At 40.2% G+C, this 22799-nt stretch overlaps 1 protein-coding gene across 3 annotated transcripts; it reads left to right on the top strand.

Moving 5' to 3' along the window:
- The first annotated feature begins 636 nt into the window (after nt 1-636).
- On the top strand, nt 637-22543 carry zfyve16 (zinc finger, FYVE domain containing 16). 3 transcript variants are annotated; one of them, XM_008423266.2, is made up of 19 exons: nt 3177-3403; nt 3519-3523; nt 3595-3703; nt 6122-8079; nt 10028-10124; nt 14536-14712; nt 14834-14964; nt 15461-15677; nt 16021-16143; nt 16238-16393; nt 16473-16697; nt 17389-17471; nt 18288-18392; nt 19271-19421; nt 19534-19614; nt 19699-19861; nt 20777-20882; nt 20988-21164; nt 21566-22543. In XM_008423266.2, the coding sequence occupies exons 3-19, from the start codon at nt 3634-3636 to the stop codon at nt 21725-21727; spliced, it is 4182 nt and encodes a 1393-aa protein (XP_008421488.1). In that variant the 5' UTR covers nt 3177-3403; nt 3519-3523; nt 3595-3633; the 3' UTR covers nt 21728-22543. The 3 variants fall into 3 exon arrangements, with proteins under 3 accessions (XP_008421487.1, XP_008421489.1, XP_008421488.1); XM_008423265.2 differs by lacking the exons at nt 3177-3403; nt 3519-3523 and adding an exon at nt 637-999; XM_008423267.2 differs by lacking the exons at nt 3177-3403; nt 3519-3523 and adding an exon at nt 2996-3058.
- Nucleotides 22544-22799: the final 256 nt, after the last annotated feature.

The following is a 22799-nucleotide window of genomic DNA, read 5'->3' as shown; positions in this document are numbered from 1 at the left end:
GTTGCCTGTGTTTGCAGTTGTAGCTCTCTATTGGTCCCCATCTTTTTGTGATGGTGATTTGTTGCTCACAAATTACACAAGCTGCACAAATCACACACACACACACACACACACACATACACACACACACACACACACACACACACACACACACACACACACACACACAAATATATATATACAAATATTGTTGTACCCCAACAATTCATGACCCTGAATAACAAAAACACACCTTAAGGCGCAAAAAGGTTCAAATCTTGAGTTTCAAACTTTTATCTATAGTGGACCACGTCCATCACTTTTATCGCTTATCTGAAGATAAACGAACAAGATCGCGCGACCCGATGCTCCAAAACTGTTATCTCATTAGACAATAAAAATCACGGACATCAAAAGGTTTAACATTTGACGTTCCTTAAATTCATAGAATAACATATATATTGACAATGACATGCCATCTTATCTATTCCTTATATTAATAAGCCTATTAATATAGGGGGGGGGGTTAATAGGACGTGGCTGAATTACTGGTGCACGTACAGCCTGAGGGATACTTTTTGCTTTATATCACCATGGAAACTCATTTTGGAATCTGCTCCAACCTGCTTTGGAGCAGCTTCTTTTCTGTTTCTCATTTTTGGGGGGGGGGGGTCTCCACGTTTTTTTCTTTTACTTTTGACATATTATCAATGTCATTAAACCGGTCAAACGCAGTCTGTATCATCCCTGAGTGTTTATTCGCAGTTCGTTCTCAGGTGAACCTTTCCGACTGAGCTGCTATTTCCCCGAAGCCGAATGGATCTTGTGACCTAAGAGCCGACACTCCGTTCAAGATGGCCGTCTTGAGTGAAGAATTTACACCTCTCCTGTGAAACTAATCCAACAGTTAGCTATCTTGGCAAGTTTAGTTCCGTGTTTAGAAAATGGCACATCGACAGTGTCCTTGCTTGCTCCCGTTTTAAACCGGAACTGCTGAGGTCATGGAGTAAACCCGTCCAGGTAAGAAAAATCACCAACAAACCACGTTAACCCACAGAGAGTTAGCAGCATTAGCATGCTAGTAATTCCTTTCACCATAAACGAGCTAACTTTAGCTACACCTGGATAAAGTACGGTAATTTCGGTAACAGTTGGTAGATTATTGCTGGCTTTGTTTAGGGCAAGTAGTAGAAGACTGCATAAAAGTAGGCGTTTAATAGTAATGTGAAGTATGTCAGGTAGATGCTAAAGTTGTCTACTGCTTCTACATTTGACAGTTTTGTTAGCATGCTTGGTGAGGGTTTTTTTTTAAAGGGAACCCCGAAGTTTGGTTTGAAGCTAACAAACAAGCGGACTTTTTAGATTTTAAAAACCGAGAAACTGCAACACCAGTTAAATTTGGCCGTCATGGATGTTTGGTGACCCGTGATATTCTGCGCTGTGGCTCGCCTTTTAAACCTGTAACGCCTGTATTCTATGGCAACTTCATACATCAGATACCGCAAACAACAAAACGAAAACCGGAGAAATTCCACAGGATAACATTTTGGAAAACACAACAAGAAACGCGTCTTAGACAGTTTATGTATTTCATTTTATGACGGCAACATTTATTTGATCAATTTTGAATTTTTTGTTTATTTAACTTTAATTTTTAAATAGACTCGCCTTGTTCGACTTTCCTTTTTAACACCCTCTTCCTTCCAAACAGATAAAAAAAAAACTGATTGATATAACAAAAGCACAGTCATAGAGTAATTTCAATATAAAAATAAAGCTTACGAGAACAGAGAAACATAAGTCAATCTTTTTGAAGTACACATAGTATTATAAATACATATCACCAAAAGGTAGACCTTTAAAAATGTGATTTGACTAACAATAAAGTGTGTAGGCAAAATGAACCTTATATTTTATACTGGTATGCACATATAAGTTCCCCTTAAGTCAGGTCAACCGTCTTCCAGGGCTTGACCACTGTTGGAGTATATGCCCATCGTCTGACGTGTGTCCACCTCTGTAGCACTTCACAGCTGCTGAGTTTTCCAAGAACTGATGCGTGTAGCGTGACTTGGAGGTCCAAACAAAGTCAGAGACGTATACAGAGTGAGCAGAAGCAGAGACAGGACAGTCTGTTGTTCACCACATCACACAGGCTGCCATTCAGCTGCACACACAGGCCTGCTGACAGAGAATCAGCAACCCAGAAGCTCAGAAAACCCAACTGCATTATAATAAACATGAAAAACCAAGAAACTACATTTTAGAAAAAAACCCCAATAACTAAAAAATCATTTTACAAAATACAAAATCATAAACATAGCAAGAAGTCTGAGAAATGTGTTTTCAGACTTTGTTTTCTGTTACCTGATTCAAATTTATAGTCTTTTTTTTTTTAAGATTAAAATAGTCAGCATTGTTGAATAAAATGAGATGACTGTTTAGCCGTATATAATGACCCGAGTAATAATAAAATTTGCTTTCTTTTTCTGGTAAATATTAACCTGCCTTGGTAACTAGTGACTGAGTGACCCAGGAGGGAACAGAAACATAGGTGGAATAATTATGTGTTGCTATGGTTTTATTGGTGCTATGTTTTGTAGCTGTCATAACAAATAAAAAAAAATTTGTGTTTAATTTGAAATCTAAATTCTAACCTTATTTTCAATATAAGCACATAACTTTAATCGAACTACTTGAACACTGTTTTTTAATGTTTTGTTTTGTATCAATTTCCTCTTAACTTCCATCAGGTTGTGATGTGTCAGATTGCAGCTGCCAAGCTTTGCTATTTTTAGAACATATTTTAGGTTGTTTTTCTGACTTATTATTTTTAGCCACACTAAAAATATATCCTCAGAATTCAACCGGTTTGAATCCTTCCTGATATTCTCCTCATTTGTTTTCTGCATTGTTAATTTATTTTACATTAATATGTTTGTACATATTCCAACAAACTGGAATATGTACAAATAAATCTGAAATGTTGTTTGTGCAAAAACAAAATTTTTTATATATATTTGGGGGGAAAAAGCCTAAAACATCTCAGGAGAGATTGACATTTAGGATGGGAAGACGGGTAAGCAAGTCTGCTCTACTTGTTGAGAAACTTATTGGTTAATTCTGGTTTTGTTCTATTCTATCGTTTTAATTAAAAATGTACAACTCCATGTTAGACATGGAAGCCTACTTTTATTTGGCAACAGGCTGAACACGAGTATTTATGGCTGCTTCTGTGAAATATGTGGAGAAGGAGAAATCATTTAGATCTGGTCACATTGCATCAACAGCATAAGCCTTTTCCAACCCATCCCAACAGCTATGTGAAGATGTAGCTCAAGGTTTTGACTGGAAACTTTTACTCCAAAGATACAGGAACCTGTTCAGGAACCAGCCACAATCTGAAACATCTGAACAGCTTTAGGTGTGACTTATGTCTCATACTTAATGTGTTTAGATGGATTAAAGCTCTCGTCAGTTACAAAAATGCTTTGACTTCATTATATTTTATCAAATGGTTTTTGTTCTTCCACCCACAGAGCAGGTATCTAAAATCCAAACAAAAAAGGGCTTTAAACTGTCTTTATTCAGTGATGAAACCTGCTTCTCTAACAGGAACCAGGAGCGATCCAGGGCCCTCTGCTGTAGCCCAGGATGGACAGCTTCTTCAAGGCAGCCGTTTGTGATCTGGACAAAGTTCTTGATGACTTCGAGCTCAATTCAGGTCAGACCACACCTCTACTAACTGCTGCTGTCATAACATGACTTTTCAAAATCAATACCATTTCTGGCACTGTAGGAAAAATAAAAGTAAGAAAAAACATAATCAGTTACAATATGACCTGCTTACATGCAACAAGATGTAGAGATGTCAGCAAACATCTGAATAAAAAAAAACAACTATACAAGTACCACTTGTTAGAAGGTAAGGTAATTTTATTTATAGCGCATATTTTCAGCAACAAGGCAGTTCAAAGTGCTTCACATGAATTAGAAGGAAATACAAACAAAACATCAAATGAAAGGAAAGACAAAAAAGTAAAAGTATAAAACTACATAGAACTCCCCATGTTTAATAAGAATAAGTATTTCATAATTTAGAAACTAGTAGGGGTTTCTCTGGATTCCTGTTCTGATAAAACTAAATATTGGTTCTCCATGTTTGATTCTATTAGTAAGTATAAAACGAAATCATTTGGAAGTGTTTTGAGGTTTACCAACATCATAAAGAGGCTGATAAACATCCTTCTAGCCTTTCCTGTTTGACTGGGCTGCAGGCAGAATGACAAACTCAAATTTAGATTGACTTTACTACAGCTTACTACTGAATTGAATCTCTCTTAACATGATATGACATAAGTTTAAAAAATCTAAATTAAAACTTCTCTTATAATCATTCATAGAAACAGCAGCTTGGTATTTTTAGAAATATTTGTTAGATTTTTGTCAGTTGAACTCTTAATAGAGTATAAAGATGGATCAAGTTTACAGGTTGATTCAATAGATCTCTTTAATGAGCCGTAAATACAATCTTAAATGTTACAATTTAAAAAGTCCTGGTTCACGCTGTCTAATTTCAAGCCCGAATCAGCGTTTTCTTGTGTTAGGATTTCTTGAAACCTGCATGTTTTTTTTTACTTCCTAAAAAAATAAAGTAGAATGGACTTTTGAAATAAACATTTTTCTGTAATAATCCAAGTTGTAACAAATAGTTTTCAATTTAGAACTTGTATTTATGTACAGTTCTTTGAACGGTTTCTGCTCCAAATGTTTTGTTGTTTTTTGCAAAATGTTAATATTTCATGTGGTGGGACAAGTTTCTAAAATCAGACAAAGATAATTGTTTTCTTTAGAGCCACCACCTAGTTTAAAACTGTTATTAGCCCTGTCACGATAACAAATTTTGCTGGACGATTGTCTAAAAAATTATTGCGCTAAATGATAATATTGTTTCAAGTCCTTTTGACACTGATTTAATGGAAATGACTAATAATACATGCGATTTCCTGATAGATACATCTTATTTTCAAAAGAACATGTAACACTGGAACTGATAAACTAAATAAAACAACCAAAAACAAAAATAAAATGGATTCTCAGTCTCCATTAACAAAAAACGTACTTGAATAAAAACTAAACAACATAAATCCAAAGTGGAAATAAATACTGCATTCAACCAAAAGAGTACAGATTATGAAGTCTGTATACTATATTGCCCTTCAGTAATCACTAGATTTAAATAGAGATGTTTATGTTTTCGCATCCACCTGAATAATGTGTAGTTGCGCCACTGCCTAATGCAGTAGTTCACACTACACCATTTTTTCCGCAATTTTCCCCTTACGACAATCTTAGATTGTTGGCCAATCTAACCGATCATCGTTAAACCTAGGATTTCTGTCGACTAATGTGTAGTCTCAGGTTTTGAAAATGGGCCGACAACTCGTGTAATGTGCGCTGGACGTTACACTAAGGAAATGAGGAAGGGAAGGTCAGTGGAGAGCACCGAAGCTGAGCCTTTTTTCATTCAGTGTCATCAACAGAAAAAAAAATGGCAGGAAGAGACGATAAAGACGATAATTAAAATGAGGTTGATAGGTTTAATTTATTGTCCGATTAATTGATTTATCGTTTATTGCGACAGGCCTAACTGTTATTCATATTCATCATTAAAAATCATAATATATCAATTGGCTGCTTCTGAATGGCATATATAATCTTATGTATTGGGTGTTACATAAGACTATGTTGTTTATATATTTGTATCTACTTGTATCTGCATGCAGGCCCATAGGTTGATAATAAATTGGTCAGTTCTTCTCATACCTACTGTGGTTGACTTTTGTTCTCTGTTTTAGTAACGTCACTTGATCAAGCCTTTTCTAACATTCAAAACTGCGAAATAAATAATAAAAGTGTGTATGATTCCTACTTATATTGTACTAGCTCAATATTGGTATCGACCAATACTCAAAGCTGCAATATCAGTATCATATTGGAAGCGAACAACGTTGTATTGGGACAGCCTTACAAATCTGTCCAATCTGTATTGGACAGATTTGCCATTTATTTTTTAGTAAAGTATTAGACTGTTTAGTATAGAAACGATTACCTGCATAACTTTCTTCTTTTTGGATTGCAGAGGAACTTGAATGCAAGCCTGTTTTCCTGAAGCCCCCTGTCTACCCGTTCTCCTCATTGGGCCCTCAGGGTTCCTCCTCAGAGGTCTCCAGTACCCCAATAAGCCTCCCAGACCTCAATTCTCTTCACTATGGCTCTGCAAGAAGCTGTTCCGACAGCCCCGGTGGCCACCTCCATGGCGCCGACAGTAGTGAGGTGAGAGGTCAGCCCCTGACCGGCGTCGACCTTCTGTCTTCTGTGGACCGCAGACCTACGAAAAGCTCGGCGCCCCCTTGCCCGGACAGAACTCTGAAGCCAGTTTGTGACCTCGTAAACGACGCGAGCTCGGCCATCTTGGTACGGACCAACAGCCACGATGCATTCAGGGAGCTGGACGCGGCTGAACAGCAGATGGAGGAGGAGAAGGAGGCGCTGCTTGTGGACTTCGACACCCCTGAGGTCGCAGAGGTGGGGGCAGGGCTCAACTTGAACAGTGTTACGGAGGAGCAAGCTTCTGCAGGGACAGATGAGTTGCATCAGCAGAGCGGCGGTTACTCTGCTTCACTCAGTTTGTTGGACATTATTTTCCCTGCAGCAGTGGAGAAAAACTCAGAGCTCATCGATGAGTCACAGTCGAGAACCGTAGAGTCTGCTGATGAAGATAAGAAGGAGAGCGAAGAAGTCTTCTCATCAGAGCAACCGGTGGAGAATTCCTTGAGCCTCCATGAAACCGAGCGTACAGAATCCACTAAACAAGCGACTTTATCAAACGAAGAGCCTTCATTGGATAAGATGTTGGATGAAGGTGTAGCTGAGTCTACTGAAGGGTTGATGCATGAATCAAATGGCGAACCAGTCAGCTTATCATGCCTGCCGATAGCCGTGTCAATGTGTGGCGCTCTGGTGAAGTCAAATACCTCAGAAGACGATTTAGAGGCAGCGGCAGAGCGTCGTGACGGGGCAGCAGCGTCTGAGGACGCAGAGACGGAGTCGCCGTTGGCTCTGGAACCAAAGGATGACGCCAGAGACTCCACTAGGGATGACGACCCCTATGATTCAGAGCAGATTCCAGAGCGCAGGCCATCTCCAGAGGGCCAACATGGCTCCCTAGAATCTACCATTCCCGCAGAACTCCCCACCTCTGACCATTTGGAGTCCAGTCCGGTCGATCCCCCTGAGTTCGGTTTTGAGTATCTACCTGAGAGCGACCAGGCTGAACTGCTGGTCACGGATGAAGAGTTGGACGCTTTCCTTCAGGCGCATGCCGAAGCGGAGCAGGGTGCAGGGGTTTCTTTCTGCAGCAGCTCCGGAGATTACACCGAACCAAAGTGTCTCTCAGAGTCGGGCCAAGATCTAGAAGAAGAGCAGATTGAGAAAGGACAACAAAGCTGCAGTCAGGATGGACAGGAAGACCTGGAGGAACTGGCCTCTCCAGAAAGTTGCAGAACAACTGCTGCTACATCAGTATTACAAGACTCTTATAGACCTTGCCAGGAAGACTCCTCTGGAGTCAGCTATTCTTTAACCAGCAACACTTCCCTGTCCCAGCACAGAAGTAGCTCCGATCAGCAACACTCCTATGGAGGTGCGAGACCAAAACAGCCACACAGCCAAACTACTAGACCTCCACCTGCCGGAGAAGAAGGGGTGGAGCTTGATGCCTCTCCAACACCAGAAGACGAGGAGAGCCCAAGTCCTATAGAGGAGCACTCCAGATTCAGGGATTCCAACTCCAGCATCGCCTCTCAGAACCATCAGGATTTCTCCATGGGGTTTGATGAACTCTCAGAGCCGCCTCCTTACCCCGGGGAGGAACCAGCAGCTGTTGCTAGATCAACAAGCTGGAAGAGGGACGGCATTGAGGAGCTGGGGAGCAGACAGCCGGAGTGGGTGCCAGACGCTGAAGCTCCCAACTGTATGAAGTGCAAGCAGAGGTTCACTTTCACCAAGAGGCGGCATCACTGTCGAGCCTGTGGGAAGGTAAGCCTGTGACATAGTGGGATGTGTCAATCGTCCTTCATACAGTCTTCTTTTTCTCACAAAGAAACAGATTTATTAGTTGTCTTTCATAGGGATGCATGACATATCGGCATCAACATAAGAATCTGCTTTTGTTTGTCATTTTGTACTGCCCCTGAACTGATGTCCATTTCCATCTTGTTGCTCTTTATGTTTGCGTTTCTTTAGATGCGGTTGGTTATGTGGTTTTTGTTCATGTGACCAAGATAGTGTCCCCTGGGGCTGGCTCCTAATCCCATTTCCAAACCTCCATAGTGCAGAGGAGGTGCATTTTAGGTTTCATTCACACCAGCCCTGTTCAACCTTATTTAACCAAATAAGGTTGAACAGAAAGTCCAGTTCGTTTTGGGAGATGCGAATGTGTAATTGAACTCTTGTCCGTCTGCAAACCTCGGCCTGGGTTCGGTTGAAGTGAACTGTGATACGGTTCAAATACATTGTGAATGCCAAGTGGGCTGGGGACTGCTCCAAAAGCAGGAAGCAAACTATAGCGCAGGGCATTCTTGGTAAATACAACCAAAACAAACATGGAAGTCTAGCTGTAGCAGGAGAAATGGCTCATGGTCTTTTATCAAAAGAAAAGTCCTTCAGCCGCTAAAATCTGATCCCACTCTGTTTTTGTTTATGTTTTGTGGAGAAGGAAGTTGCGCTCATGTCTTCTTTAGAGGTTTTTGTGTGGGGGCGCTGTGTTCTTGATGCAGCACCCCCAGGAAATTAACAGGTTTTTCAAAACATTTGTTTTCAGAGCCGCCTCTGAATTTTACAGTGTCAAATTGTACCACAGCAGCTGAAAATAGAGCAAATGTTGCCGCTTTGGTCCCAAATAGAAATAAGTCCACCAGACTAAAAAGTGTGAAAACATCCTTAATATTGTTCTGAATTGCAATGTGCCATCGGCCTTCTAAAAGGCAGTTTATAAACATTATTTCATGTCACCGGCTACCAGAAATTAGGATTCCCCATTGCTGATCATTAAATAACATTGATCGGCTGGTTCATATAGGTAAACACAGAGATTCATCATTCTTCAGCAACAAATTATAAATTAGTCAGATGGGAGGATGGAGTTAAGTACCTGGCAACAATGGGAATAAATCTTGTTAGAGGTTGCAAAAGGCTTAAGACTGGCACAGAGGTTCTTCTTCCAGCCTTAAATATGTAGATGGATCAGCTGATATTCATGTTGGAAGATAAAGACTTGCAGCTGTCATGGCAACGAGGTGGTTCTACGACGTATTGACTTATATTTTTATTTAGTAAAAAAAACAATAACAGATCAAAGACATTCTTCTCTGAATTGGTCTGTCACAGAAAATAAATAAAATACTCCTAGGCTTCTGGTAAAGTGACAAAATATGAAAAGTATGAATTGCGTTTAAATCTTCCTTAATTATGATCAAAAACTTTTTGAATTAATCAATTTATTTCTGTCCATTTGTTTTTTACATTCCTGTACTCTCAAAAAACCTAATTTTCTGTCAGCTGAATCGTTTGTTTTGTTTTTGTCGTTCTCTGGTGTCTGTGCCCCAGAAATAGTTAAAACGGTAGATTACATCTCGGAGCTAAAAATAGCCCTATGGCAAAGAGCATGAGTCAGCGGTTCTTTTTCCAGCTCCTCTTTAGACCTCCGCTGAGCCTTGCATCCTGGAGCCAGTGGCTAAGTCCTCTAAGGGAGTGGCGATTAAAGCAGGACTGGAAACCGGCGCTCAGGATGTGATTGTTTACAGCTCAGACGACATGATTTGCCGCTGCTACTCCTGCTGCTATTGCTGCTGCTGCTGTTGCTGCTGCGCGGCGCCGCACGAACATGTCAGGATGCTCTCTGAATAGTTTTCATTCCGCCTTTCTCTGTTTGTCTCTGCTAGAGTGAATCGGTGTTGCCTTCATTGTGGTTCTCTTTCTGTGGCAGGTGTACTGCGCTGGGTGCTGCAACAGAAAGTGTAAGCTGAAGTACCTCGATAAGGAGGCTCGAGTGTGCGTCCTCTGCTTTGATACCATACACAAAGGTAAGAGGAACGCTTTTCATCTGCCCATGGGCGTTATTACAGTGACAAAATCAAAGGATAGATGATTCATTGTTCAGTTGTTAACACCCTCTCCTCACCGAGATTAGCCTTTAGCACCCAAATCGTCAGGTCTTCATTGACTATAGCAGCACAAAAATAAAATTCTCATTATTTGTTTTTAGTGAGAAATGTTTACATTTTAGTGGAGCTGGGTGCATAATCAGCTGTAAACAATTAAAGATAAGATATTCCTTTATTAATCCAGCAGTGGGGAAATTTGCTTTATTATTATTATTATTATTATTATTATTATTATTATTATTATTATTATTATTAGGAAAATCTTAACATAGTAATTATAATAACCATAATATTAATGGCATCATAACTGTTATTTTCATAGTATTATACGAGGGGGTACCCAAAAGTTTCCAAAATGACGCTGCTGCACGTGCAATTTTCGTAGTACACGATTCTGCCGCTAGGTATTTGTTCAACCATTATTTTTTTAGAGATTATCTGTCTCATGTTAGGACAGCAAAAGTTTTAATACGTATGTAAAATGTATTAAAATGTATTTTATTAGGTTAGAGGCTGCAGCTTTAAGCAGAGGTTCGGTGTGAGAGTCACTACTAGGTGGAGCAGAAGCGACGCTCCGTCTGTGAAATATTACTACTTGTAGCGCGTAGCAGCGGTTCAACAGCGAGAGCAGAATCAGCATCTTACATCGCAGCTCGAAGACTTAAATAATTTTGCGGGTTATTTGTTTAGCTTTCTGACCGTCATGCTACTCCAGGGGAGTGTTTGTAGCTGTGCGCTGCTTTACTTGCTATCTGATCCTCCATATGTCTTTTTTACTGCAGTGAGCCTCGATGTAGCCAAACTCTGTCAAGTGTGGCATTGTTTTTATGTCGTATTAGCTTCGTTGTGTTGATGCATTTTGACGTGCTTCAATTTTCCGCCGCAACACGCAAACGTCCCCATTCACTCAGTGCGTTATAGTTCCACATGGCTTAGGATTTGTTGCTGCTCGTTTGCGCAGTGTGAAGAAAAGAGGAGACCAGCTGCACAGGCAGGCTGAGAAATGAGATGCAGGTGATCRGTATCGGCAACAAGAGCCAATGATCGCCGATCACCGATCATGCACTTTTTCACGAAAATCGGCCGATTATGATGGGTGACCAATCGATCGGCACACCTCTACTGTGTACAGTTCTCAGAAAGGTTTCTGCTTTGTCCTTCATGTCCATAAAAAGCGCCGTACAACAGGCTGAAACTGAAGTAGTCATGTAATATTCCTAGAATTCTGGCCTCGCTCCGTCACTTTGCTCGTTTCCTTGTCTCGTAGCTTTACTGCGTTGATGCATATGGTTAAACTTTATCTGTGATAGCAGTCGACAATGTTGGCTAGCTTACCATGAGTCAGCTTTTCTGCGTATTTCAAAACCTCTGCCTGCTCTAATGTGAGTGGTACAACTTTATTTTTTAAAATGCACTTCATTTATGAATCTAATCAATTCCTGTATTGTCCCCTATAACTCAACCATTCTATTCTAAGCTATAAAATGAAATTCACAGTAAAGGAGTAGTTGAAGTTAAACTGGATGGATTGATTCAGCTCTGAGTTCTCACAGCTACTACAGAGACTAGCTGAAACACTAGTCAGTGAATAAAAATGATGGCTTTTGATGCAAAGCGCTAACTTTATGGACCAGGAAAACAAAGAATTATGTTTTCACAGTAAACTGGAGTTGTACTAACGTGTGGATGAAGTCAAGTTATCACAATGGAGAGAAAACAAATAAGCATTAGTGCTTCACAAACTCTTCCACACATCAGCAGGAACAAGATACAAACTTTGTATTGTTAAACACATCACTGTTTTAAAGGACCCCCACATATTTCTCTTTGTGTATGTGTGATGTTTGCATCTTGATCTTTACCATATATTATTTTTGTATTTTAATCTTAGTTTGTTACCCAATCTAAACCCTTCAGGTTGTTGCAGTGGTTTTTGGTGGGGATTTCTATGCCCTGAAATGACTGATTTTTGCAGCACCTTTTTATAAAAGTAAGGGATTGTTTCCTTAGTTTTATTTTTGGCATAACATGGTCTTACAAAAAAAGTTGAAATTTCTTCACATAACCTTCTCAAAAAACTGGATTTTAACAAAGTTAATATTTAAAGTGCAAATAACATTTTCAAGAACCGTATTTTGTGAACTATAAATCGCTCTGAAGTATAAGACACACAAATAAAAGTATGCTTCAGGGACAGAAAATAAAACATACTAGACACTCATGTAAGACACAGAACCATCCAGACTATGAAAAAAGTGTGACTTATAGTCCAGAAAATACAGTTCCTTCTTGAAATGGCAAATTAAATCACGTCATGTAGTCAAAGTGTAAAAGAAGCGTAACTTTGGTCACCCAAGTTAACGCAAACTGTTTGCACAATACAGGCAAATCCTGCAGAACAGGAAACCGACACTTTCAAAGGTCTGAAAATCAGCCACTGTCCCCTGGACTGACTGACAGACCCTCCCACCAGGTCACTGCTGCGACATTGTCACTACATTTAGTGGCTTTTCAAACAAACAAAAAAAGTAATTATCGGCCAAAATTGGTCAGGCATTTTAAAGATTTGTGATCTGCCAGAAAATTCCAGTCAGTGCACCCCTAGGTATTAAATATTTCATTTGTAATACAAAATAATTAAAATTTTTCCTTCTAAATATTGAAGCAATTCTATAAAGAAATGTTTGTATGTGTAAAACTAAAATGAAGTCGATGCTTGGCTGAAGTATAGAGGAATCTTTTTGTTTCATGTCTGCAGCAGGACAGGAGGGAGGTGATGGATGGAGGAAGGAGAATTGGAGCAGGACTCTGTTTTTGTCCTTCATTTTTATGGGTGTGTGTGTTCTTGGGACTGGTCCGGGACCAGCTTAACACAGCAGACGTGATGTTCACACGCTGCCTGAAAAAAAAAAAAAAATAAATAAATAAAACCCCAACAAGGTTGATCCACTTTCACGGCTTGTATTTGCTGCTGTGGTGCAGTGGGTTGTGGTCTCCTCTACTCCCTTCTTACGTCAACATGTAAAGGCTTGCTGCGCGCACACACACTCTCACAGCAGCCTGCGGCTAACAGCCTATTAATGCTAACAGCACACTCCTGGAAATCGACTTTTGTGAAAAGCTGTGCTGGCTGTGTCTGAGGTCAGCCTGAGGAATAGGCTGGGGATGATTTGGACTGATTGAGTTGTAACAGACAAAACGATGAGGAGGTAAGATGTGGATCACTCAGAACTCTGTTCTGCTTTTTTGCTTTAGATACGTGCAGAAGCCTTTTGGAGTATGTGTGAGGATGGACCCTGTACCACTGATGACTATTAACTAGTAACTAGTGTTATAATGACCCTGCTTGTCAAAGTTGAAGTATTTCTCTCTTGTGTATTTTCATTTTATATATATATATATATATAAGAATAGTCATAGCAGTTGTAAATCGCAACTTCCTCCCATTTCCATTTCAAATGTGTGCAAAACCTTGATGATGTTCCTCTAATGACAAAAAAAAATCTAAATTTCGTGATTGTGGTGCTTTGGTTAAATGCGATAAGTCTTTAAAAAACATGCTTGTGCCATCATCCCCCTTCCACTTCCTGTCATCTTATTCTTCATGGTTTCCGCCAGTAGGGACATGCTGTTTATCATGCGACTCATGTAATGCAAAAAAATTGTTTCCATTGCAGTTTTGCAAATTACACAAATTTCAATAACCGAATCCATCTAGTGCCAAAACGTTTTATTGAACAGTTGCTATTGTGTGGCTGTGTTTTTGATTATCTGATCTTGCCTGTTGTCAATTAAACATTATCGATGTACGGTGATGTACGATGATACATCACCGTACAAAAATAATTTTTATTCCTCTATGGGAGGCTATCAGCACCTCCTCTAAACCCAACTTGGCATAGGTCTTTATTAGAGATGCACTCATAAATCAGACCTGATTTCCTTAAATTTGTGAGATCGGTGATCGGCCTTACATGTGCCTTACATACTTGCATGTGAAACCAATCTCGTCCACTGATCTTTTCTACCTCAGCAAAAGCCTAAAAATCAGCCACTGGCCTCTTCCGTAAAGAGAGGTTTGACTGTTAGCCCCGCCCACCAGGTCATGTCTGCACATTTGCACTTAACAACAGTCACTCCACTGTTATCAGTTCAGCATTTTTCTTGTTATATTTTGCAACATTTCAGTTAAAAAACAAAAATCGGTATTGGCTAAAATCGGAATCGGCAGGTCAGGCTTTTTAAAGGTCGGTAATCTGCAATCAACCTGAAAACGGCTATCGGTGCACCCCTAATAAAATGCTTTTCCAACAACCTATTTGTGTTTCAGCCCAGGCCCTGGAGCGGATGATGAGTCCCACGGGCCCGAGCCCAAACCCCAACGTCCCGTCTGAGTACTGCAGCACCATTCCCCCTCTGCAGCAGGCTCGCGCGGCCGGAACGCTGAACTCTCCTCCGCCCACTGTCATGGTCCCCGTCTCTGTTCTCAAACACCCCAACAATGACGGTACGCATGATGCGTGTTTGATGGCTCCTCTTTGATTCTGTTTATAGCCCGTAGTTTGATTTTTGCCTCGTTTCTTTGAAATGTTCACATTGAAGAAATTCCTGTTTCTCTGTCATATCAGCTTGTCCACGTGAGCAAAAGCGCGTTTGGTTTGCTGATGGTATCTTACCCAACGGGGAGGTGGCCGACACGGCCAGGCTGTCGGTGACGAGCCGCAGGAGCTCACAGGAGTTCAGTCCAGACCCGGAAACCGTAAGGCAAACATCCACAAAGCTTCACACCAATTCCTCTCACTCAAAGCAGTGTTAACTAAGAGCGGAAGTATTGAGAAAAATATAATATTGCAAATTTTTCAGTCATAATTTATTTTTTTTATGAATCCAAGCTGCTTAAGGCAATTAGAATATTCTGAAGGCTGAGGAGTCAAGTTGCTTTCCTCTGCATGTAGTGAGAACAAAACATGAAGGTCCAAAATGCAGCACCATTAAACACTTTATTCTCTTTAGGGGAAATATATCCACTTGACTTACACTAACTTCTGTTTGCATCTGTGTTGGTCGATCCTTTATGTTACATTTGATGGCAAAAAGAAGAAAAGTTTTTAAAACTGGCAAAATAGTACATTTTTGGTATTAATTTAATTTAGGTTTTTAACCGAATGTTTTGGACTTTGGCTTGTTAAAATGTTAAAAAGAAAAAAAAAAGAAAGCATATTGTTGTAGCCTGGGACGATCATCTCTTATTTCAGTCTGGCTCAGCTGGGTTGGACCCTGGAGATGGGGCCCCATCCGTCCCTGAAGCCCCTGTAGTCGTGCCGGTGGAGCGAGCTCCGGTGTCTGGACCCTGGGATTACGGGTTGCTTTCTGGAATTGGTTCTTCAGTGACGAGGGTTCCCAGTCTGCTACCAGACAGTCAGGATGAGCTGCCTCCTCTGCTCATCACCACCGGAGAAGATGACGGAGAAGGTGTGTGAGTCTGCATGACAGATATGTGACAAATTTAAAGACTTTGTAATTTGAAATAAGACTCTTATTGTGAAAGTTTGCTGTATTAACTCTATAACATAGAGGCATAAACCCTGGTGTTATGAGATGAGCAGACCCTGAGATAAGTTTGATTAGCCTTTAGCAGGTCTAATGACCAGCTGGAGCAGATCTCTACTGCATGCTGCATCACAGTTTGATTGAGCATTTTCTAGGCAAACTAACTAGTTTGATTAAATCGGACAAAACAGGGCAGGCGTGAACGCACCCTCTGTCTGGACCTTCTGGAACCGTCAGCTCACACCGTTCTGTGTTTGATGCTTAGATGTTTTGGTAGAGGAGAGTCCAGCTCCCTGTCAGATCCGACACCTGTTGGAGGAAGGAGGTCCGCGTCCGCTGACCTTCGTTCTGAATGCCAACCTCCTTGTAAACGTCAAACTGGTTACCTGTGAGTAGAATTGTTTGCTTCCTGTATGAATGTTGCTCATTACGAAACGGACCGCCTTCCTCCTGCCTTCTCACTCCTTGCTGTTCCCAAACAGACGGCGGCAGGCAGTGCTGGTGCGTCGGCTCTAATGGACTGCAGGCTCTGGGACAGAAAGAGTTGGTGTTTCTGTTGGAGTGTTTGTCAGGAGAAAAAGCGCTTCCAAGAGACCTCTTCTCACTTTATCTCAGCGTTTACCAGGATGCCCAGAAAGGTAACCGGTTCACACAGGGTCTTTCTAGAACATTCAGAAAGCATCTCCAAAAAGCTACAAACCTTGTTGTCTGTTGCAGGGAAGTTTGTGGAGGAGCTGGATAACATTACTTTCACAAGCAGCTTCCTGGACAGCAAAGATCATGCAGGAATGCTGTTCTTCTCCCCCAGCTGTCAGTCTCTGGACGGCCTCACGCTTCCTCCACAGCCGTTCCTGTTTGGCCTGCTCGTCCAGAAACTGGAGGTTCCCTGGGCCAAAGTCTTCCCACTCAGGCTGCTGCTACGGCTCGGAGCCGAATACGACAGTATGTGATTTGCTTCTGCTTTTTTTTTTTTTTTTGTACAACATAGCTGGAATCATGTCCACTGTTCACTAGGGAAGCACCAATTCCCTTTTTTCCATACAAATATTTGAGGTTTAATCTTAGCCAATACATAAAAGCAATGCTGAATTTACTTACATTTCTTATTTTACATAAATGTACACATTTATTTGGTAACTCTGCACCAGTACAGCACACCTAACTACACCAATAACTTCACAAGCTTAGTCAAACATGTAAAAGTAACACATGTTTTTTCAGTCAATACAGTTAGGACTGCAACAGCCAATGTAAAATAATTAAGATACTTACCTTCTGCAACAAACCGTCTTTCAGATGGTTCAGAAAGTGCACTTATGGATTCTAAATATAATGTCAGATAAATAAAACATGACGTTTCTCAGAGCACAAAGTGTAGAATTTAGCTGAATAGATCTGCCCTTTTAGATGGTCGCCAATGTCGCCGTTGCACAATGTGGACTTTTTTTCAATATCTGGACCAATCCAGATATTTCTATTAGATTGGTTAATATCTCTGTCTACACACACACTCAGCTGACTGATTTGCTATTTCACATCTTCTTCCAAATGTTACATTTGGGAAATTGTCCTATTATTGTTCAATAAATGTAATAATTAATAATAAATCGATGTGTGTGTGTGTGTTTTCCAGTGTATCCAACGATGCTCGTAAGTGTTCGTTTTCGGGACTCTGTGTATCGAGAGACGGGACACACCATTATGAATTTACTGGCTGTAAGTACCACAGCAGCAGGTGGTTCCCACCATGGACAGCTGTCAATATTAAATCAATCAGGTTATGTTTGTAATCCAACTGAAGAAGTTAAAAACCTTTACTATTTTAGTGTAATAATTAGTTTGTTACCCAGATCACGCTGCATAATTTCAAGTGTTTTAACTGTGAACCAGAAGTTATTTTTCTCTCTTTTTTTTACCCCAGAAAGACAAATCTTTATTAAAACTTTATTTTTCAGAACTTTTTTTTAATCTTAGGTTATTTCTCATGTGCTTTGAACCTTTGCTGTGTTGTGAGTTTAAGTTTGGACATGACTGATACAAAACTGTGAATTTGAAATATTTTGCACCCTCTAATCTCTGCCAATAATGAGGCTGTTTTCTGAGTTCTGCTCTGGAGCTGTTCCCACAGCAGAAACTATAAGGTTTAAAAAAGAAAAAAAAAAGAAAAAGTTAATTTTCTTGTAGTTAAAATGTACCAATTTCCACTTTGTAGCTGTGGATGTTCTGAAACCCGAATGTAAAGATCTGAATCTGAATCCCTTTGAGAGGCTTTTAGTCAATTTTGACTTTTCAGATTCTGTTGTCATTTTTTTAGCTCACTTTTCTTTAGAAAATAAGTTGCATATTAATTATTCACATCTAGATATAGGGTGTTAACATTCTTAGGCCACACCTTCCTCATTACTCAGATACACATAACCTGTTATTCGGTTATGATTTTCCAGCTAGAACTTAGAAAATCTGTCTAAAAACGATGACGGGCTCCGCGTTTATAAAACAGATTGTCATAATGTGTTAATGGTCTTCGTCCAGGACCTGAGGAACTACCAGTACAGCCTGCCAGTGGTGGAAGGCCTGAGGATCCACATGGAGATGGGACACAGCTACATTGAGATCCCCAAGGCTAGCTTTAGCGAGGTAAGCTTTACATTTCCGATTACAGCATGGTATCAGCGTTGTCTGATATTTTTTGAATTTCAGTTCTGTAAAAGTCGAGGCTCCCTCCTTACCTGTCTTTTCTAAGTGTTTACATCTGAAAGAATTTTTCAGTAATCTTTTTAAGGTTTTAGTCCAGCGTACTCAAAACCTTTGAGTACACATTGTGGAAAGCACATTTAGCAGAATGGTGATTCATGCAACTGTGACACCATGATGGCTTCATTGCACGAGTATGAATGTGATAAGATCTTTATTTTACTTTAAAGAGAAAGCTAAAGGTGAATCAGAGTTTGCTTTTTTTTTGGTCAATTGCACATTCACACTTTCCCAAACAAACCAGACTTTCCAGGCAAACAAACTAGAGTTCAAAGCAAAATAAACAGGGCTGGTGTGTGAATCAACCAAGGTCTTTCTAGAAGTGAACTCTGGTGCAGTTCGAATGCATATGTGAACCAGAGACCGCTTCAAAATTAGGGAGCGGACTACGGCACAGGGGGGATTCTGGATAAACATAACCAAAACAAATGTGCATTTTTATCGCTAAGGGAGAAATGATTCACGGTCTTTTACCAAAGACAAAAGAAAAATTCTGGTAGCACTAAAATCAGGCCCCACTCCATTTTTATTTACCTTTCATGAAGAAAGAAGTTGCGGCCTCTTCTGAAGACGGTGGTTTTCATGTTGTTTCCTTAAGTGATTCTTTGTGCAGCGCCACCACAGGCGAGGGGTGGAACAGGTTCCTCAAAGATTTTAGCTTGTTTGAAGATGTTGATGTGTGAATACGCCCTTAAACAAAACGATATCTGAAAGTGTGCAGCAGTTTACCACAGACGGACATGGTTTTCTGTGTTCTACAGATGCAGAAGGTGGTGAATTCCTCCAATGAGCATGTCATCAGCATCGGAGCGAGCTTCAGCCAGGAGGCCGACTCACACCTGGTGTGTTTCCAGAACGAAGAGGGAAACTATCAGACTCAAGCCAACAGCAAGCCAGGGAAGACTCGCACAGGTCCGGCTGCTGCAAACTCACTACTCTTTGTTGGAAAACTGTCAGTGCTGCAGCAGCTTGTAAAGCCCCGTACGTTTGTCTGACGAGGTGACTCCATTGTTTCCTTCAACAGTGACTGGAGCCAGCTTTGTGGTGTTTAATGGAGCGCTGAAAGCCTCGTCAGGTTTTATCGCCAAGTCCAGCATCGTCGAAGGTAAAAGTTACTCACAGTCAGACTTTAGTACTAGTATATATGCCAGCGTGTTAATAACAGGTAAGACATAAATTTGTTTTTCAGATGGGTTGATGGTTCAGATCCCACCGGAGACCATGGAGTCTTTGCGCTCCGCCCTGAGGGAACAGACAGACTTCCACATCCCCTGTGGGAAGAACGACGGCGGAGAGGTCCGAGAGAACGTCACGGTCCGCTGGGTCGACTGGACCTCTCCCGTCAACTCTGGGTAGCTTTACTACTAAGCCTGTCCCAACAGGCAATTAATCAGTTATTAACATTATTAATTAAAATGAGCTCCATAATTTCTAATCTGATTATTCCAATTTTTTGAAGGGCAAATTTGTCCACAGTCATCTTAATCCATTGTAATTATGGTTTTGGTGTGTGTGTTGTTTATTTTTTAATTGTCTTTGGTTGTTGTGTTTTATTTTAGATATTTAAAATATCTTCCAGTTCCTGTACAAAGTGCTCTTTACAAAAAAAGGTCATTGGTATTTAAGTGGGTGAACTTTCATTATTATGTCATTATAATGAATGAGTAACAGTAATTAAGCCAAAAGTCTATAAAATATATATTTTACATATAATATAGAAACACCTCTGTCTGGGAATATGTTTCACCCAAAACTCCTAGAGTGACAGTTTTAGCTTCTCCTGATCAAATTCACTAAAGAAATGTAACATCACTGGGTTTTACCCAATAAAATGTTTATTATTTGTATTATTTGCATCTTTTAATGCATTTTTAATACTGCATTTAAAAAAGTTGTTTTATTTCATTTACATTTTACATCAATTAAGTATTTTTGAATTTGAAAAAGGTTTTAAGCGGTTAAATGAAAAATCTGCAGGCCAAGGCAATTTTTTAAAATCCGATTAATCGATTAATTGTCAGAATATTCATTAGTTGCAGCTCTAAACCTGATGGTTTGTTCCTGTATAAAATACAGCCTTGGCTAAAMTGTAGCCAGTTTAATCTCATTCAGCACTACATGAACGAGATTAATGCCAATCTAGATCTGTGGTYTAGATGAAATTTGACAAAACTGACTTAATTTTTAATTGTGTATCTGATTTAATTACTGTGACATAAATTTAGCCAGTGGCTTTTATTTATTTAGTGTCATTTTGTGTTGACCAGTAAAACCAGTGGGGTTGATGGGAGGCCTCTGGATGGTGTCCCCAGCGTCAGAATGCAGCAGGATGCCGAGTTTGAGTCTGACAGCTGCTCCATTAGATGCACTGAGGTGAGTTTTTTTCTCTTTTTTTTTTTTTTTTTGCGTTTTACTGAGCAGACTGTTTCTTCTGCTGCTGAACCTCTGAAGATGTGTGACATAAGCTGATCTCTGCAGGTCTTCTACCAGCCGAAGGCTCCAGACTGCAGCCTGGCGTCCGTGCTGTYGTCCTGCAGCATGTTTCAGAAGGAGATCGCCATGGCGACCTGCAGCGCTCTGGCTCCTCACCTTTCAGTTCTGACCGCAGGCGGCATCAACTCCCTCTGGCTTCGCATCTCCACTCAGACTGACATGGTAAAAACTGAACCTCGGTAACTGTTGGTTTATAATAGGTTTTGGTAATAAAACTCCATCTATTTTGTAACTTTATGAAGTTAAACAAATGTTTGCAGTTTCTTTTTCTGGTTTGAGTTTGYTTTTTTCTCCTCATGTCTCAGAACTCTGGCGCCCCCTTTGGGAAGGCACTTTAAAATCCCTGTCGTAGCACAAAATKGACATAATTTTGATGTGGACAATAAAAAAACGGTCTWTTAAATYTCTTTAYAAATTAAAACTATGCCTCCCTAAAGCCCTAGTCTGTAGTTGCACTACGAACTATTGCATTAGCTGTTTCATGTTTATGTCCTCAAATGCATGCCACACTTTTCAGATTGATGGTAATGTTTTTGTGTGGCTGTGTGCGTTTGCCCACCCAGGTGGAGTACCAGGCGGGGTCCGGAGGCCGGCTCCTCCCCCAGCGCTACATGAACGAGATGGACAGCGCTCTGATTCCCGTCATTCACGGAGGGAGTGCCAGCGTACCGCAGACGGCCATGGACATGGAGTTGGTCTTCTACATCACACACACTTTCCAGTGAACAAAAACRAAACACCACCCACTCAAAGTATTAAAAACAGAAAATAAACAWACAAAAAAATRTAGACCCCTAAAGAGGATGGATGTATTTCTAGTGGGATGCAAACTTTATAAAAAAATGGATTTCTGTCATCACCAAAGCTGCTACGCCAAACACTAAACACAAGAAAACAAGAAACATGGCAGCAAACCGCTCTGATCATCTCTGCCTTCCTGGCTCTCTGGGAGCTCCTCTGTGAATGTCACTACTTCTCAAAAAAAAAAAAAAATCATCTGGATGTATTCATCGTTTAAAACTGGCTAACTGAATGAACTGACGGCAAAGAAGCCACCAGGTGCTGATGTTCTTSTGAAGGCATTCTRGAAGGATGAAGAATCTGCTAAAACACAGAAACACAACTTCTTTCTGTCCACATCGGGACTTTTTTGTCTTGTATTTCGTTTTTCTCATTTAAAGTATTTATTTTTCAGATTTTCCGTTAACACACTTGCTTATGGTCACTGTTTATTCCCCTCAGCGCAMCAGAGAATAATACATTAACATAGTTTGAATTAAAATCTCACCAAAATCAAGGCAAAAAAAAAAAGAAGCATGTGTTTCACAGCAGCATATTCAGAGAAACAAAACCAGGAAGAAATGCTACCATTTAACACAAGTCGCATTCTACCAGCTCAGGTTCAGTTCTACTTATGGAGACTTTTTCCTTTTAGTCTATGGAGTTTATTCATTTGTTTGGAAACACAAACAAAGTATTTTTTTTTATTAAAAACATGGAATGTTGGGTTGGAAAAWTACWGCGCCACCTGGGAAACATGAGGAATTWGKTTTCTTTTGCGTTCCCTCACTGTAACGTATGTTAGTCAGCTCATGCGCTATTTAAAATCCTGAAAGGTTTTCTGGTACAAAATCATTTTGGTAAGATTTTTCCAGGCATGTTCATATCTTTTCAGGTTTTATACCTTTTTCTTGTGAATGCAGATGCACTACAAACTGATCAAATCCATCCAAACTATTTTGTGTATTTTTGAGTTAATCTCACAGGGTTATATTTGACATTTGACAGTTTTTTTTT

Source organism: Poecilia reticulata, linkage group LG12 (assembly GCF_000633615.1).
Source record: "Poecilia reticulata strain Guanapo linkage group LG12, Guppy_female_1.0+MT, whole genome shotgun sequence".
NCBI classification, from domain to species: Eukaryota; Metazoa; Chordata; class Actinopteri; order Cyprinodontiformes; family Poeciliidae; genus Poecilia; species Poecilia reticulata.
This window is presented reverse-complemented; position numbering and strand designations above follow the sequence as displayed.